The 18,410-nt window shown below is 52.4% G+C and overlaps 2 protein-coding genes across 2 annotated transcripts in view; both read right to left on the minus strand.

Moving 5' to 3' along the window:
- Positions 1-18,410, minus strand: part of PSMC4 (proteasome 26S subunit, ATPase 4) — a 68,704-nt gene that overhangs the window by 40,143 nt on the left and 10,151 nt on the right. The window lies entirely within an intron of this gene.
- Positions 168-18,410, minus strand: part of PFAS (phosphoribosylformylglycinamidine synthase) — a 19,968-nt gene continuing 1,725 nt past the window's right edge. Inside the window, exons 2-26 of the mRNA XM_056510840.1 lie at positions 17,994-18,127; positions 17,087-17,227; positions 15,862-15,986; positions 14,990-15,118; positions 14,159-14,290; positions 12,616-12,677; positions 12,390-12,456; positions 11,481-11,554; positions 10,329-10,485; positions 9,782-9,843; positions 8,947-9,108; positions 8,046-8,159; positions 7,618-7,749; positions 6,880-7,110; positions 6,309-6,492; positions 5,969-6,052; positions 5,331-5,486; positions 4,494-4,619; positions 4,219-4,364; positions 3,639-3,846; positions 2,992-3,083; positions 2,699-2,813; positions 2,020-2,160; positions 1,305-1,463; positions 168-655 (exon numbers count right to left, since the gene is read on the minus strand). Of these exons, the coding sequence (XP_056366815.1) occupies positions 321-655; positions 1,305-1,463; positions 2,020-2,160; positions 2,699-2,813; positions 2,992-3,083; positions 3,639-3,846; positions 4,219-4,364; positions 4,494-4,619; positions 5,331-5,486; positions 5,969-6,052; positions 6,309-6,492; positions 6,880-7,110; positions 7,618-7,749; positions 8,046-8,159; positions 8,947-9,108; positions 9,782-9,843; positions 10,329-10,485; positions 11,481-11,554; positions 12,390-12,456; positions 12,616-12,677; positions 14,159-14,290; positions 14,990-15,118; positions 15,862-15,986; positions 17,087-17,227; positions 17,994-18,127 (3,468 nt within the window). The 3' untranslated portion in view covers positions 168-320. The remainder of the gene's footprint in view (positions 656-1,304; positions 1,464-2,019; positions 2,161-2,698; positions 2,814-2,991; positions 3,084-3,638; positions 3,847-4,218; positions 4,365-4,493; positions 4,620-5,330; positions 5,487-5,968; positions 6,053-6,308; positions 6,493-6,879; positions 7,111-7,617; positions 7,750-8,045; positions 8,160-8,946; positions 9,109-9,781; positions 9,844-10,328; positions 10,486-11,480; positions 11,555-12,389; positions 12,457-12,615; positions 12,678-14,158; positions 14,291-14,989; positions 15,119-15,861; positions 15,987-17,086; positions 17,228-17,993; positions 18,128-18,410) is intronic.

The raw sequence follows: 18,410 nt of genomic DNA on the forward strand, positions 1-18,410 counted from the left end.
GGTCACTCATTGGTCATTCATGGGTCACTCATTGGTCACTTCCCCCCCTCTGGCCACTGCAGGGCACTGAGTGGTCAGTGAGTGGTCAGTGTCACAGAGGGGTGTCAGTGGCTCGGTCAGTCACTCATTGGTCACTCATTGGTCACTCATTGGTCACTCATGATCAGTTCTCCCCGTCTGGCCACTGCCGACACCAGTGCAGGGCGTTGGGTGGTCAGTGAGTGGTCAGTGAGTGGTCAGTGTCTCCGAGGGGGTATCCATGGGTTGGTCAGTTGGTCACTCATTGGTCACTCATTGGTCACTCAGTGGTCACTCAGTGGTCACTTCTCCCCCTCTGGCCACTGCTGACACCAGTGCAGGGCGTTGCGGAACATCCTCAGCCAGGGCCCGTGTCCGGCCTTGCTGTGTCCGGCGGCGGCCGCGCTCCGGCCGGCCCAGGGGCACTGCCAGGCGCGCACTGCCCGCTCGGGGTGCGGCATGGCGGCCAGGTGGCGGCCGCAGGGCGACACCAGCGCGGCCACGCCCTGGCCGGAGCCGTTGGGGTTCAGCGGGTAGCGCTCGGTGGGGACGCCGCGGTCATCGACGTAGCGCAGCGGCGCCAGGCCGGACTGGACAGCGCTGGTCAGCAGCGAGGGCGGCCGGAACTCGAACCGGCCTGGGGACGGTTAGAGACTGGTTAGACTGGTCATACTGGTAACACAAGTTAGAGACTGGTTAAACCACTTACACGAGTTAAAGACTGCTTAGGGACTGGTTAAACTGGTTAGGGACTGGTTAGACTGGTTACACCAGTTAGAGACTGGTTAGGGACTGGTTAGGGACTGGATCAACCAGTTAGACCAGTCAGAGACTGGCTAGGGACTGGTTAGACCAGTTAAACTAGTTAGAGACCAGTTAAACCAGTTAAACCGGGTACGGAGCAGTTAGAGACCAGTTAAACCAATTAGGGGACAGTTAAACCAGTTAAATCAGTTACAGACCGGTTAGTGACCAGCTGGAGACCAGTTAAACCAGTGACAGACCAGTTAAACCAGTTGGGGACCAGTTAAACCAGTTAGAGACCAGTTAAAACATTTAAACCAGTTAAACCAGTTAGACAAGAGTCAGGTCTGGTAATACCGGTTAGAGACCAGTTAAACCAGTTCAACTCAGTTCCAGACCAGCTCTCCCAGTCCCTCCCAGTATCCCCAGTGCTCCCAGTATTATCAGTATAACCAGTAAAACCAGTTGCCTTCCCCATGCGCCACCCACACTCCCAGCCCAGTATAACCAGTATAACCAGTATAACCAGTAAAACCAGTTACCTTCCCCGTGCGCCACCCACACGCCCAGCCGGGCCCCCTCCATGCCCCGCAGCATCAGCGCCGGTCCCGGCTCCACCCGAACCGTCACGAATCGCGACTCAAAGCGCCCGGAGAGGTTCCGTGACAGCGCCACCGCGCCCGCGGGGACAGTGCCAGCACCTGTGGGACAGTGGCAACAGGGTCACCGGAGTGTCATCAATGTCACCTCAGTGTCACCGGTGTCACCTTGGGATGACCAGAAGTCAACAAATGGCAGCTTGGGGTCACCCAGAATCACGCTGGGGTCACCACTGTCACCCCAGTGTCGCCTCAGTGTCACCAGTGTCACCTCAGTGTCACCAGGGTCACCCCAGTGTCTCCTCAGGGTCACCAAGCGTCAACAAATGGCACCTTGGGGGGGTCACCCAGAATCACATCGGGGTCACCAGTGTCACATCAAAGTCACCTCAGTGTTACCAAATGTCACCTGGGGGTCATCCAGGGTCGCCCATGTCACCCCAGTGCCACCAATGTCATCACATCAGTGTCACCAGTGTCACCAATGTCACCTCAGTGTCACTAAATGCCATCAATTGTCACCTTGGCATCACCCAGAATCACGTCGGGGTCACCAATGTCATCTCAGTGATACCTCAGTGACGCAGGTGTGACAGAGGTGACACAGGCGACACACAGGTGACATCAATGACACACAGGTGACACAGGTGACCCTCACCTGGCGCTGTCCCCACCCAGCCCAGCAGTGCCATCAGCTGGCAGCCGTTGCACACGCCCAGGCTGAAGGTGTCCGGCCGTGTCCGGAATCGCTCCAGCGCCGCTCGCACCTTGGGGTTGAAGCGGATGGAGGCGGCCCAGCCTGGGAAAAATGGAAAATTGAGAAAATTTGGGATAAAATGGGGAAATTTGGAATAATGGGGAAAATGGGATAATGGGGGGATTGGGAAAATTTGGGATAAATTTGGGTGAAATGGGGGAATTTGGGATAAATTGGGAAAATTGGGATGAATGGGTAAATTGGGAAAAAGGGGGAATTGGGAAAATCTGGGCTAAAATGGGGAATTAGGTAATAGGGGAATTGGGAAAACTTAGGATAAATGGGGGGAATTGGGAAATATTGGGGGAAATAATTGGGATTTTTTGTGGGATATAAATGGATTTTTGTGAGTTTTTCCCCCATTTTTATGGAATTTGGGATTTTTAGATTTTGGGATTTTTTTGGGGTCATTTTTGGGATGAAAGTCCCCAAATCCTCACCTTTAGCAGGACACCAAATCTCCCATGGAGGGGAAGTTTTGTGGGGTTTTTTGGGGGATTTTTACGAGATTTTTGTGGGGGTTTTAGATTTTGAAATTTTTTTGGGTTGATTTTTGGGGTGAAAAGCCCCAGATCCTCACCTTTAGCAGAGCCCAGGACGTCGGCGTAGCTGAAGCCCCCCACGAACACCAGACCCCGAAATCCATCCAGGGAGGCCGAGCCCGAGCAAAGGTCCTGGGTGGTCACATCCCAAACCTGGGAACCCCAAAAACCCCGGATTGAACCCCAAAAACATCCTAAAATAATCCAAAGAACATCCCAAACCTGGGAACCCCAAAAATCCCGGGTTGCACCCTCAAAAAAATCCCAAACTAATCTCAAACACATCCCTGGGATGTTTCTGGGGTGTTTTTGGGGTGTTTTGGGGTCTCACCTGGAATCCTGCCATGACGAATGCCGCTGCCATCTCCCGGTCCCCGTTGCTCCCCTCCTCCCTCAGCACAGCCACACGAGGCCCTGGCAGCTCTGGGGGACCCCAAAAACCGGGATCAGCACCCCCAAAAACCCCAAAATTCCCCAGACCCCAAACAGCCCAAAAACTCCACAAAAATCAGAAAAAAATTGTCCAAAATCCCATAAAAATCCCGTAAAATCCCAAAATCCCATAAAAATCCCATTAAAAAACCTAAAATCCCATAAAAACCCCACAAAATTCCCCCAAATTCCAGAAAAACCCCAAAATTTCCCCAAAATCCAGCAAATCTGAAAAAAGTCTCACAAAAATCCTCCCCAAAATTCTTAAAAATCCAACAAAATGTCTAGGGAATCTGATAAAAACCTCAAACATCCCATAAAAATCTCCAAAAAAATCTCAGAAAAATCCCTGAAACAACCCAAAAATCCCACAAAAAATCCCATAAAAAATCCCACCAAAAAAAAAAAAAATCCCACAAAAAATCCCCAAAATCTCACAAAATCCCCCCAATGTCCCCAGTCCCCCCAATCCCCCCAATGTCCCCAATGTCCCCAATCCCCCCAGTGTCCCCAATCCCCCCAGTGTCCCCATGTCCCCTGTCCCACCCAGGCTCCTGGCCGGCGCTGGCCCCTCGAGGTCGAAGGTCACGCTGTACTCGGGTCCCCAGCGTGTCCCCAGCTCCTGCTCCTCCTGCTCCACGCACTCGGGCGCCGCCTGCAGCCGCTCCAGGCGGAAACTCGTCTGTTCCCAGAGTCCCCTGAGGTCCCCAACGGGCTCTGCCAGCACCTCCTGGCCGCCCACTGACACTGTCACCTGCGGGGACAGCAGGGACACTGAGTGACACTGAGTGACACTGCGGACATTGGGGACATTGGGGGGACTGAGGACATTGGGGGACATTGGGGACACTGGGGACAAGGACAGACTGACAGGACCATGAGGGCAGGGATGGACATTGAGGACACTGAAGGACATGGGGACACGAGGAGACAATGAGGGACACAAGGACATGGGGACACCGAAGACAAGGGACAATGGGGACAACAAAAAGTCACAAAGCCACCACTGCCCACCCCAGGGGACAGAGCCACCATCTGTCCTTCCTCCCCAGTGTCCCCCGTGCCCCCAATCCCCCCAGTGTCCCCAATGTCCCCAGTCCCCCCCAGTGTCCCCAGGGTCCCTCACCATGGCCCGGGGGCCGTAGGGGCCGCTGTGGCCAATGGGGACACAGGTGACACCGGCGTCCTGGTAGCGGCGACACACGGGGACAGCGGCCACCGTGGGAACCTCGAGCAGCAGAGCCGGCTCCTCAGCAAAGAGCAGGGACATCACTGGAGACAGAGGGGACATGGGGACATTGGAGTGACTGGGGACATTGGGGACATTTGAGACCCTGGGGACATTGGGAGGATTGGGGACACTGGGGGCACTGGGGACACGGGGACACTGGTGGCACTGACGGGTGGCTCCGGCCGGTGGCGCTGGCAGGGTGACGGTGACGCCGCAGTTTCCAGCAAACGCCATCTCCAGGACACAGCCCAGCAAACCCCCGTCACTGACGTCATGGCCCGCGGTCAGCACACGCTCTGGGGACAGAAGTGTCACCAAATATCACCAAGTGTCACCAAATGGCACCTTGGGATCACCCAGAATCACGTCGGGGTCACCAGTGTCATTCAGGGTCACTCTGGGGTCACTCAAGGTCACCCAAAGTCACCTCAGGGTCACCAAATGTCACCCAGGGTCAATAAGTGTCACCTCAGCGTCACCTCAGGGTCACCAAATGTCACTTCAGGGTCACCAAATGTCACCTTGGGATCACCCAGAATCACGTCGGGGTCACCTCGGGGCTCCCAGTGTCACCCTGGGTCACTCAGTGTCACCTCAGAGTCACCAAATGTCACCTTGGCGTCACTCCAGGGTCACCTTGGGGGTCCCAAACCCCCACCCAAGTTGAGAAACTCCAAAATTTCCTCCCTGAACCCCAAAATTTCCTTCTCAAACCCCTCCCAGACCTCCCCAAAAATTCCCCAAATTTCACCAAAATCCCCCCAAATTCCCTCAAATCCTCCTCAAACCTCCCCCAAATCCTCTCAAATCCCCCAAAATTCTCCAAATTCCAACCAAAATTCCCCCAAATTCCTCCAAAACCCCCAAATTCCATCAAAAATCCCCCAAAATTCCCCAAATCCCCCTCCCCAAATCCTCATTTTTTACCCCAAAAATCCCAATTTTTTATCCCCAAACCCCCCGAAATCCCAGTTTTTTGCTCAAAATCGCCATTTTTCACCCCAAACCTTTGATGAGCTCCTGGGTGACCTCGAAGGCGCTCTGCAGCCGCCCCGGCTCGTCCAGGTCGGGGCAGGTGTCGCCCACCTGAGCGAACACCTGGGCGAGGGCGGAGCCACCCAGGCGGTGCTGGCCCGGGTTCAGCTGCACCCACAGCAGCGCACCTGGGACCCAAAAAAACCCCAAAAACACAAAATCAGCGCACCTGGGACCCAAAAAAACCCAAAAAACCCAAAATCAGCACACCTGGGACCCAAAAAAAATCAAAACCACTCAAAATCAGCAGGGAAATGGGGCTAAAACTGGGAAATTTAGAAGATAATGGGGAAAATCGACCCAAAATCGGAGGGGGAAAAGTGGGGGCAGAAATGGCACCAAATGCCCCAAAATGCCCCAAAAATTGACCCGAAATTGACCTGAAATTGACCCAGAATTGACACAAAATTGGGGGAAATTGACCCAAAATTGCCAGGGAAAAAGCAGGGGAAGAAATGGCACCAAATTCACCCCAAATGGCCCCAAAATGGAGTGAAAAAATGACCCAAAATGGCCCCAGGTGTGACCCCAGGTGTGCGCCAGGTATGTCCCAGGTTTGTCCCCAGGTGTGCCCCAGGTGTGTCCCAGGTGTCCCCAGCTGTCCCCTCACCGCGCTCGTTGGGACACTTGAGGTCGGGGGTGACAGTGGCGGTGACATCGGGGCACACGGCGTAGGTCGAGATCACCAGGGCACCTGTGGGGACAGTGGGGACATCTGTGTCACCTGAGTGTCACCTGTGTCACCTTAGTGTCCCCAGTGACCCAATCCCCACAATGTCCCCAATGTCCCTCAATGTCCCCAATGTTCCAAATCCCCACAAGGTCCCCAGTGTCCCCCGGTGTCCCCAATGTCCCCAATCCCCCCAATGTCCCCCACCCCCACAATCCCCCCAATGTCCCCAACCCCCCCAATGTCCCCAGCCCCCCACCCCCCGTGTCCCCGCTGTCACCAGGTGCCAGCACGGTCTCTGTCCCCACTCTGGCCGCCATGCTCAGCGAGTCCTTGCCGCCATCGATGGCCACGCCCAGCCGGTGCATGGCGGCCACCAGCGCGTCACACGCGGCCACCAGCGCCCCCCCCCCCTCCGAGCCGGACTTGGCGCCCCACATCCAGTTGCCCGAGCACTTCACGTCCTGGGGACACGGGGACATGAGGACATTGGGGACATTGGGGGGATTGAGGACATTGGGTGGATTGGGGGACGTTGGGGACACTGGGGGATTGGGGACAAATAGGACAGGGACAGGGGACACACACACATAGAGACTTGGGGGAGGGGACAGGGCAGTGCCACCGCCTGTCACCTCCCCCTGCTGCTGCCCCCAGCCCCCCGATTGTCACCAACCCCCCGTGTCCCCAGAAATATTCAAACCCACCCAATATCCCAAATATTCCCAATGTCCCCAGTGTCCCCAACCCCTCCAAATGTCCCCAATGTCCACAGTGTCCCAAATGTCCTGCAATCCCCCCAATGTCCCCAACCCCCCCACCACCCCGCCGTCCCGCTGTCCCCGTGTCACCTTGAGGTGCGTCACCCGTGCCCACAGCAGGTTGGTGATGGCCTCGGCCAGCGCCAGCCGCGCTCCGGCCGCCGGGTCCAGCAGCCCCTTGACCGGCTGCTCGCCGATGGCCGTGGCCGCGCCCGTGTCCCCAAAGTGCGACAGGGCCACCACCGCCACGTCGGCCAGCGGCGTGTGCAGGGGACCCACGCACTGCTGCTGGGCCACCAGGCCTGTCACCGAGCGGTCCACCTGGGATTGGGGACACAGGATGTTGGGGACAGTGGGGACAGTGGAGGGATTGGGGACATGGGGGACTCTGGGGGACATTGGGGGACATTGGGGGACACTGGGGACATTTGGGACATTGGGGGAATGTGAATAGGGACAATGGAGGGGATGGTACAGGTGAAACTGAGGTGCCATTGAGGTGACACAGGTGACACAGATGACAGGGAGGTGACACAGGTGACACACAGGTGACACACAGGTGTGACTCACCTTGTTGGTCAGGTACCTCTTGCTGGGTTTGGGGTGGGATTGGGGTCACACAGGGGTGACATTAACGACACACAGGTGACACACAGGTGACACTCAGGTGTGACTCACCTTGTTGGTCAGGTACCTCTTGCTGGGTTTGGGGTGGGATTGGGGTCACACAGGGGTGACATTAACGACACACAGGTGACACACAGGGACTCACAGGTGACACACAGGGTGACACAGGTGACACACAGGTGACACTCAGGTGTGACTCACCTTGTTGGTCAGGTACCTCTTGCTGGCCACGGCCGGCAGCCGCAGCACGCGCTCCAGCGCCGCGCGCACCGACAGCGCCGGGGGCAGCGCCAGGGGGCGCCGGGGCAGCGGGGACAGCGACAGCTGGAACTCCTGGGGGGAACACCCCGAAATTTGGGGGGAAAATGGGAAAAAGGTAAAAATTTGGGGGGGAAAAGGGAAAAATCAGGGGAACACATTTTGAGGTTTTTTTCCCCAATTTTTGGGGTCCCATTTTGGGGTTTTCCCCAGAATTTTGGGGTCCCCTCTCACCTTTTGGGATCCATTTCTGGGGTCCCATTTTGGGGTTTTTTCCCCCAATTTTTGGGGTCCCATTCTGGTTTTTTTTCCCCCCAATTTTTGGGGTGCCATTCTGGTTTTTCCCCCCGGATTTTGGGGTCCCCTCTCACCTTCTGGGGCATCTTGCCCAGCACCCACTCCAGCTCCAGGTTGACGGGGGTGGGGAGCCCCTTGTGGGATCCCCCCTCGGGCACAGGGGACGCCAGGTCATCGACCAGCACGATCTGGAGGGGGAGAGACAGCCCAAAAACAGCCCAAAATTACCCAAAAAACCCAAAAAACAGCCAAAAAACCAGCTCAGAAACGGCCCAGCATGATCTAGGGCGGGGACAGCCCAAAATCACCCCAAAAATCACCCAAAAATCCCCAAAACACCCCCAGAAACAGCCGAAAACCATCCCAAAAACACCCCAAAAATCAACTCCAAATGTCCCCAGCACCCCAAACGTCCTCGTGTCTGTCTGTCCCTGTGTCTGTCTGTCTGTCCCTGTGTGTCAGTTCGTCTGTTCCATGTCTGTCTGTCTGTCCCTGTGTCTGTTCTGTCCCCGTGTCCATCTGTCCATTTGTCCAGCCCCCTGTCAGTCTGTCCCTGTGTGTCATCCTGTCTGTCTGTCCCATGTCTGTCTGTCTGTCCTCGTGTCTGTCTGTCCCCGTGTGTCAGTCTGTCTGTCCCACGTCTGTCTGTTCCATGTCCGTCTGTCCCCCTGTCAGTCTGTCCCTGTGTCCATCTGCCCCTGCGTCTGTCTGTCCCTGTGCCTGTCAGTCCCCGTGTCCGTCTGTCCCTGTGTCAGTCGGTCTGTCCCCATGTCAGACTGTCCGTCACTCACCCGTCCGTCCCCGGTGATGGTCCCCACCACGCTCAGGGGACACCGCTCCCTCTCGCAGAGGCGCCGCAGCAGCGCCAGCGCCTGTCCCTGTGTCTGTCTGTCCCTGTGTCTGTCTGTCCCTGTGTCAATCAGTCTGTCCCTGTGTCTGTCAGTCTGTCCCCGTGTCTGTCCATCCATCACTCACCCGTCCGTCCCCGGTGACGGTCCCCACCACGCTCAGGGGACACCGCTCCCTCTCGCAGAGGCGCCGCAGCAGCGCCAGCGCCGCCGGCCGCACCAGCAGCGCGTTGGACTCCTGGTACTCGGCGCCCCACAGCTCCAGCACGCTCACAGACGGGTCACCCAGCTGCCATCGGGGCCACCGAGGTGTCACCAGTGTGACCGGGGCCACCGCGGTGTCACCAGTGTCACCAAGGTGTCACCAAAGTGTCACGGTGTCACCAGTGACATAACAGGATTGAAGGGATTGGGGGACACTGGGGATTTGGGGACACTGGGGACACAAGACAAGGGGGACAAGGGACACTCTGACCCCTCCCACAGCTCCAGGACACTCAGGATGAGGTCCCCAAGCTGTCATTGATGTCACCAAAGTATCACCAGGGCCACCAAAGTGTCACAAATGTCACTCATGTCATCACGGGATTGAACGGATTGGGGGACATTGGGGATTTGGGGAGATTGGGGACACAAGACAAGGGGGACAAGGGACACTCTGACCCCTCCCACAGCTCCAGGATGCTCAGGGTGGGGTCCCCAAGCTGTCACTGATGTCACCAAAGTGTCACCAGTGTCACCAAGGTGTCCCCAATGTCACTGATGTCACCAGTGACATCATGGGATTGAAGGGATTGGGGGACATTGGGGATTTGGGCATTGGTGACGGTGGGGACATTGGGGACTTTTGGGGACATTTAGGGGGATTGGAGACACTGGGGATTTGGGGATTTGGAGACATTGGGGACATTTGGGGACATTGAGGGGATCTGGGGACATCTGGGGACATTGGGGACACTGACCTGGAAGCGGCTGGCGTAGATGACAGCCCCGGCTGGTTCTGAGATCTCCTTCAGGACATTGCCTGGGGACATCAACGGGGACATTGGGGACATTGGGCAACCACAGACCTGTCCCACTGTGTCACCCCAAAAACTCCCCAGTGTCCCCAATGTCCCCAATCCCCCCAATGTCCCCCAATCCCCCTAATGTCCCCCAATCCCCCCAATGTCCCCAATTCTCCCAATGTCCCCAATCCACCAAGTGTCCCCAATGTCCCCAATCCCCACAATCCCCACAATGTCCCCAATGTTCCCAATTCCCCCAATGTCCCCAATGTCTCCAATGACTCCCAATGTCCCCCAATGTCCTAAATCCCCCCCAATGCCCCCCAGTGACCCCAATGTCCCCAATCCCCCCAATGTCCCCCAATGTCCCCCAATGTCCCCAATGTCCCCAATCCCCCCAATGCCCCAAATACCCCCCAATCACCCCAATGTCCCCAATCCCCCCAGTGTCCCCAATCTCCCCCGCTGTCCCCACTGTCCCCCCTGTCCCCCCGTCCCTCACCGTTGCCCCCCGCCCCCTGGTCGTGGATGGAGCTCACGGGGTTCCCGTTCCCGCTCTCGGCGCAGCCCCTCAGGACTCGGTTCAGTTTTTGCTCCATCTCGGGGTCCCCCCTCTGCACAGCCCCCAAATCCCGCTCGGCCTCGTTGTCACCTTGCACCTGGGGACGGCGGGGACAGGCGGGGGTGGCACCGAAATACCCCCACAAAAAAATAAAATTAAAAAAAAAAAAAAAAAACCCAAAAAATTCCGCCCAAAATTCCCCCAAAAAAATAAAATTTAAAAAAAAAAAAAAATTCCGACCAAAATCCACCCCAAAAAAATAAAATTAAAAAAAAAAAAAAAAAAAAAAAATTCTGACCAAAATCCACCCAAAAAAATAAAATTTAAAAAAATAAAAAATTCCAACCAAAATCCACCCCAAAAAAATAAAATTTAAAAAATTAAAAATTCCACCCAAAATCCAACCCAATTCCTCCCCAAAACCACCCCCAAATAAAAAAACCCCAAAAATTCTGCCGAAAATCCCCCCAAATTTCCCCAAAAAATAATAATAATAAAAAAGAAACATTCAGACGAAAATCCACCCAAATTCTGCCCAAAATCCCCCCAAAAAATAAAATCAAAGAAATAAAAAAATTCCGCCCAAATTCCACTCAAAATCCACCCCAAAAAAAAAAAAAAAAAAAAAAAATTGCGACCAAAATCCACCCCAAAAATAAAATTTAAAAAATAAAAAATTCTGACCAAAATCCACCACGAATTTCACCCAAAAATCCCCCCAAAAATAAAAAAAAACCAAAAATTCCGCCCCAAATTCCCTCAAAAAAATAAAATTAAAAAAATTAAAAATTCCGACCAGAATCCACCCCAATTCCATCCAAAATCCCCCCAAAAAATAAAATAAAATAAAAATTTCTGTCCAAAATCCCTCACCCAAAAAAAAAAAAAAAACCAAAAACCAAAACTCGGCCCAAAATCCTCCCGAATTTCCCCACCCCTCCAAAAAAATTAAAAAAATTTAAAATTCCACCCAAAATCCTGTCCCAAAAAATAAAATTAAAAAAAAAAAATCCGCTCAAAATCCCCCTAAATTTCCCCCAAATTTTCCCCAACATTTCCCAAAATTCCCAAAATTCCCCCAAAATGCCAGACCTGGATGGAGGAGGCGGCCCCTCCCCCCACGCCGATCCTGTAGACGGGACCCCCCAACTTCACCACCAGCATCCCTGGGGAGATCCGGGGATTGGGGAATTTGGGGATTTGAGGGAAAATTAGGGGAATTTTGGGGGCATTTGGGGAAATTTTGGGGGATTTTGGTGGATTTTAGGGGATTTCGGGGGGAATTTGGGGGATTTTTGGGGGGAATTTGAGGAGAATTTGGAGGAATTGAGGGGAAATTGGAGAAATTTGGGGGATTTTGGGGGAATTTTTGGGGAATTATTGGGAATTTTGGGGGGATTTCAGGAGAATTTGGGGGATTTTGGGGGAATTTTGGAAGATTTGGGAAAATTTAGGGGGGATTTTTGGGAGAATTGGGACATTTTTGGGATAAATTTGGGATATTTTTGGGGTAAATTTGGGACATTTTGGGGGTAAATTTGGCACATTTCTGGGTTAAATTTGGGACATTTTTGGGAGGTTTCTGGGATATTTTTAGGGATTTTTTTAGGGTAAATTTGGGATCTATTTGGGGATATTTTTGGGATATTTTGGGATATTTTTGGGGAATTTTTGGGATATTTTTCAGATATTTTTTGGGGATATTTTAGGAGAATTTTGGATTAATTTTGGGTTAAATAAGGGATATTTTAGGGCAATTTCTGGGATATTTTTAGGGATTTTTTTAGGGTAAATTTGAGATTTTTTTGGAGAATTTTTGGAATTTTTTGGGGGGATATCTTTGGGTAAATTTGGAATATTTTTGGGTTAATTTTGGGTTAAATTTTGGGTATTTTGGGTACCTGGCTCGGGGCTCTCTTTGGGATATTTTTGGGTTAATTTTGGGCTATTTTTGGGTTAAATTTTGGGTATTTTAGGTTAAATTTTGGATATTTTGGGTACCTGGCTCGGGGCTCTCCTTCCTGACGTGCTCGTCCTCCAGGGCTCCGATTCCCCCGCTGAACATCACGGGTTTGATCCACTCCCTGCGCTGCCCAAATGAACGGGCAAAACCTGCCCCAATTAATGAGAATTAATATTAATTAATAAACAAAAAAATCCCCGTTAATATAACCCAAAAATCCCCATAAAAATATCCCAAATTAACCCAAATTAACCCAATTAATGAGGGTTTGATCCACTCCCTGCGCTGCCCATCGGGCAGGACCTGCCCAAAGGAGCGGGCAAAACCTGCCCCAATTAATAAAAATTAATTACTGCTAATTAACAAAAAAATCCCTGTTAAAATAACCCAAAAATGCCCCAAAAATGTCCCAGAACACCCCCAAAACATCCCAAGAACTCCCCAAACCTCCCCAAAATCATCCCAAAAAATAAAAAAAAAAATCCCAAAAAGAATCCCAAAAAATCCCATAAGAAATCCCAAAAAAAACCCCAAAAAATCCCAAAAAATAAAATAAAAAAAAAAATCCCAAAAAAAATCCCAGAAAATCCCAAAAAATAAAATAAAAAAAAATCCCTAAAAATCCCCAAAAAAATCCCAAAAAAATAAAAAAAAAAATTCCCGAAAAATCCCGAAAAATCACCCAACAATCCCCAAAAAATCCCAAAAAATCCCCAAAAAAATCCCAATAAATAAAAAAAATCCCAAAAAAATCCCAAAAAATCACAAAAAAATAAAATTTAAAAAAATCCCCAAAAAATCCCAAAAAATAAAATAAAAAAAAAATCCCTAAAAATCCCAAAAAAAATCCCAAAAAAATCCCTAAAAATCCAAAAAAACCCCCCAAAAAATCCAAAAAAAAATCCCAAAAAATCCCCCCAAAAAATCCCCGATAAATCCCCCAAAAATCCCCAAAAAATCCCAAAAAATCCCCCAAAAATCCCAAAAAAAAAAAAAAAAATCCCCAAAAATCACCCAACAATCCCCAAAAAATCCCCAAAAAAATCCCAATAAATAAAAAAAATCCCAAAAAAATCCCAAAAAATCCCAAAAAAAAAAAATTTAAAAAAAATCCCAAAAAAATCCCAAAAAATTCCAAAAAATAAAATAAAGAAAAATCCCTAAAAATCCCCCAAAAAAATCCCAACAAAATCCCTAAAAATCCAAAAAAAAACCCCAAAAAATCCCAAAAAAATCCCAAAAAAATCCCAGCCAAAAAATCCAAAAAATCCCCCAAAAATCCCAAAAAAATCCCAGAAAAAAATCCCAAAAAAATCCCAAAAAAATAAAAAAAAAAAATCCCGAAAAATCCACAAAAATCACCCAACAATCCCCAAAAAATCCCAAAAAATCCCCAAAAATCCCAATAAATAAAAAAAATCCAAAAAAAATCCCCAAAATCCCAAAAAAATAAAATTAAAAAAAATCCCCAAAAAATCCCCAAAAATAAAATAAAATCCCCATACAAAAAAATCCCAAAAAATCAAAAAAAATCCCAAAAAAATCCCTTAAAAATAAAAATCACCAAAAACCCCAAAAAATCCCAAAAAAATCCCAATCCCAAAATTCTCCCCCCAAAAAAATCCCCCCAAAAAAAATCCCCCAAAGAAATCCCCAAAAAAATCCCTAAAAATCCCAAAAAAATCCCAAAAAAATCCCAAAAAATTCCCAAAAAATCCCAAAAATCCCCCAAAAAATCCCAAAAAATTCCAAAAAATCCCAAAAAATCCCCAAACCCCCCCAACCCCCCCCAGCCCCTCCCCCCCACCTGCCAGCAGGGGCTCCCCGAATTTGTTGCCGTAGTCGCTGGCGCCGTCGCTGGCCCCGATGGCCACGTCCAGGGGCCGGGCGAAGGACGAGGGGTAGGGGGCCAGGGGGTCCTCCCAGGGCTGCTCATAGCCTGAGGAACACCCCAAAAACGGGTCAGGGACCCCCAAAAACGGGTCAGGGACCCCAAAAAAACGGGTCGGGGACCCCCAAAAACGGGTCGGGGACCCCAAATTTAGAGGGGTTTGGGGGGGTTTTGGGGGAATTTGGGGGTTTTTTGGGATTTTTTGGGGGGATTTTTGGGGAGTAGGGGGCCAGGGGGTCCTCCCAGGGCTGCTCATAGCCTGAGAAACACCCAAAAACGGGTCAGGAACCCCAAAAACGGGTCAGGGACCCCAAAAAACGGGTCAGGGACCCCGAAAATGGGTCAGTACCCGGATTTTGGGGGATATTGGGGTCAGTTTTAGGGATTTTAAAGGGGTTTTTGGGGTTTCTGGGTGGTATTTTGGGGGTTTTTGGGTGGGATTTTGGGATTTCTGGGTGGGATTTTGGGGTTTTCGAGGGTCCCGAACCTGAATTTTGGGGTATTTTGGGTGTTTTTGGGTGTCTCACCGGGGACGAGCAGGTTCCTGAACCAGCACCGGGATTTTTGGGGATTTTAGGGGATCCCAAGAGGGGATTTTGGGGGTTTCTGGGTGGGATTTTGGGGGTTTTTGGGTGGGATTTTGGGGTTTCTGGGTGGGATTTTGGGGTTTCTGGGTGGGATTTTGGGGTTTTCGAGGGTCCTGAACCCGAATTTTGGGGTATTTTGGGTGTTTTTGGGGTGCCTCACCGGGGACGAGCAGGTTCCCGAAGCAGTAGCCGGCTGTGCCCGCGATGACGTGAGCGCCACGACCCGTGCACTGAACGTCCCGAATGCGACCCCCAGTGCCCGTGGTGGCACCGGAGAAGGGGGCGACAGCTGGGGACAGAGGGGACAGAGGGGACATTGGGGACAGAGGGGACACAGGTTAGAGGGGGAGGGGACAGAGGGGACATTGGGGACACAGGTTAGAGGGGACAGAGGGGACATTGGGGACAGAGGGGACACTGGGGACATGGGGGGATTGGGGACACTGGGGACATTGGGGACAGGGGGGACATTGGGGACAGAGGGGACAGAGGGGACACTGGGGGGATTGGGGACATTGGGGGGACACGCCCCTGGCCACGCCCACCCCCACCCCAAATTTTTCCCCTTTTTTAATCCCCAAATTTCCCACTCTGACTCCCCACTGACCATTGGCCACTGACCCCTCCCACTGACCCCAGACTGACCCCTGAGTGACCCCAGAGTGATCCCTGACCCCTGGATGACCCCTGACCCCAGAGTGACCCCTTGACCCCCGACTGACCGGTGGGGAAGTTGTGTGTCTGACCCCTGACCCCAGGCTGACCCTTGACCCCAGACTGACCCCTGGCTGACCCCAGACTGACCGGTGGGGAAGTTGTGAGTCACTGACCATTCCCAGTGACCCCAGAGTGACCCCTTGACCCCAGACTGACCGGTGGGGAAGTTGTGTGTCACTGACCATTCCCACTGACCCCAGACTGACCCCTTGACCCCTGGATGACCCCGACTGACCGGTGGGGAAGTTGTGAGTCACTGACCATTCCCACTGACCCCAGAGTGACCCCTTGACCCCTGGCTGACCCCAGACTGACCGGTGGGGAAGTTGTGAGTCTCTGCCGTGAAGGTCACGTGCCGGACGCTCGTTCTCTTCTCGAAGGGGCTCGGCCCGGCCGGGTCCTGCGGCCACAGCGCGGCCACGGGGACTCCGCGGATGGCACTGAGACAGACACCCCAAAATTATCCAAAAACATCCCAAAAATCCATCCCAAAATCCACCGGGACGCCCCGGATGGCACTGGGAGGACAGACCCCAAAAACATCCCAAAATTATCCCAAAATAACCCCAAAAATCCCAGCCAGAAATAACAAAAATCGTGTTTAAAAAAAACCCCAAAAAGCTGTGTCCAGGTGTGTCCCTCACCTGTCCCAGGTGCGCCTCACCTGTCCAAGTGTGCCCCAGGTGTGCCCAGGTGTATCTCACCTATCCCAGGTGTGCCCCAGGTGTATCTCACCTGTCCCAGGTGTGCCCAGGTGTGTCTCACCTATCCCAGGTGTGCTCAGGTGTATCTCACCTGTCCCAGGTATGTCCCAGGTGTGTCCCTGCCCCCCCCAGGTGTATCTCACCTGTCCCAAGTGTGCCCCAGGTGTGTCCCTCACCTGTCCCAGGTGTGCCCAGGTGTTCTCACCTGTCCCAGGTGTGCCCCAGGTGTGCCCCAGGTGTATCTCACCTGTCCCAGGTGTGCCCCAGGTGTGCCCAGGTGTATCTCACCTGTGCCAGGTGTGCCCCAGGTGTGTCTCACCTGTCCCAGGTATGTCCCAGGTGTGTCCCTGGGCTCCCCAGGTGTATCTCACCTGTCCCAGGTATGTCCCAGGTGTGTCCCTGGGCTCCCCAGGTGTCTCTCACCTGTGCCAGGTGTGCCCCAGGTGTGCCCCAGGTGTCTGTCACCTATCCCAGGTGTGCCCAGGTGTATCTCACCTGTGCCAGGTGTGCCCCAGGTGTGTCTCACCTGTCCCAGGTATGTCCCAGGTGTGTCCCTGGGCTCCCCAGGTGTATCTCACCTGTCCCAGGTATGTCCCAGGTGTGTCCCTGCCCCCCCCAGGTGTCTCTCACCTGTGCCAGGTGTGCCCCAGGTGTGCCCCAGGTGTCTGTCACCTATCCCAGGTGTGCTCAGGTGTATCTCACCTGTCCCAGGTATGTCCCATGTGTATCTCACCTGTCCCAGGTATGTCCCAGGTGTGTCCCTGGGCTCCCCATGTGTGTCTCACCTGTGCCAGGTGTGCCCCAGGTGTGTCTCACCTGCGCCAGGTGCGTCTCACCTGCTGTTGTCGCAGAATTTGATGACGTTGTTGCCGTGGGAGGAGCTCTGCGTGTCCATCAGCCGCTGGAACAGGGACCCAGGTAAGGGGCGGCCGTCCAGGGACAGGTGACCCTTGAAGAACCAGTGACGGCTGTGCTCGCTGAAACGGACAGGTGTGACGTCATCAGCACAGGTGTGACATCATCAGCACAGGTGTGACAGGTGTGACATCATCAGCACAGGTGTGACAATATCACAGGTGTGACATCATCAGCACAGGTGTGACATCATCAGCACAGGTGTGACAGGTGTGACATCATCAGCACAGGTGCGACAATATCACAGGTGTGACATCATCAGCACATGTGTGACAATATCACAGGTGTGACATCATCAGCACAGGTGTGACAGGTGTGACATCATCAGCACAGGTGCGACAATATCACAGGTGTGACAGTTGTGATGTCATCAGCACAGGTGTGACATCATCAGAACAGGTGTGACACCAGCACAGGTGTGACATCACTGGTGTGACAGGTGTGACATCATCAGCACAGGTGTGACATCATCAGCACAGGTGTGACATCACTGGTGTGATAGGTGTGACATCGTCAGTACAGGTGTGACATCGTCAGTACAGGTGTGACATCACCATCACAGGTGTGAGATCGTCAGTACAGGTGTGTTTCTACGGGATTTTTACAGGATTTTTAAATGGAATTTTTAATGGGATTTTTATGGGATTTCCACGGGATTTTTGGGGTTTTGGGGTTTTGACAGGATTTTAATGGGATTTTTATGGGGGTTTTTATGGGATTTCTGTGGGATTTCCATGGGATTTTTGGGGTTTTGGGGTTTTTATGGGATTTTTGGGGTTTTGGGGTTTTTACGGGATTTTGGGGTTTTTATGGGATTTTTGGGGTCACCTGTTGCTCTGGGCCAGGTCGAAGAGCTCCACCGAGGTCGGGTTCCTGCCGGCCTTCTGGAACAGCTTCGTGTAGAACTCCAGGTCCCAGGGGTCAAAGGCCAGGCCTGGGGACAGGGGGAACACCAGGATTCCCAAAAAAAAAATCACAAAAGGTGTCCCAAAATTAACACCCCCCACCCAAAAAAATAAAAAAAAAAAAAATAAAAAAAAAAAAAGCTTTAAAAAAAAGCTTAAAAAAACCCCCAAAATTCCACCAAAATCCCCCCAGTGTCCCCAGTGTCCCCAATCCCCCCAGTGTCCCCAATGTCCCCAATCCCCCCAGTGCTCTCAGTGTCCCCAATGTCCCCACTGTCCCCAGTGTCCCCCCAGTGTCCCCACTGTCCCCGTGTCCCCCCAATGTCCCCAATGTCCCCCA

This window comes from Oenanthe melanoleuca, chromosome 25 (genome assembly GCF_029582105.1).
Source record: "Oenanthe melanoleuca isolate GR-GAL-2019-014 chromosome 25, OMel1.0, whole genome shotgun sequence".
NCBI lineage: Eukaryota > Metazoa > Chordata > Aves > Passeriformes > Muscicapidae > Oenanthe > Oenanthe melanoleuca.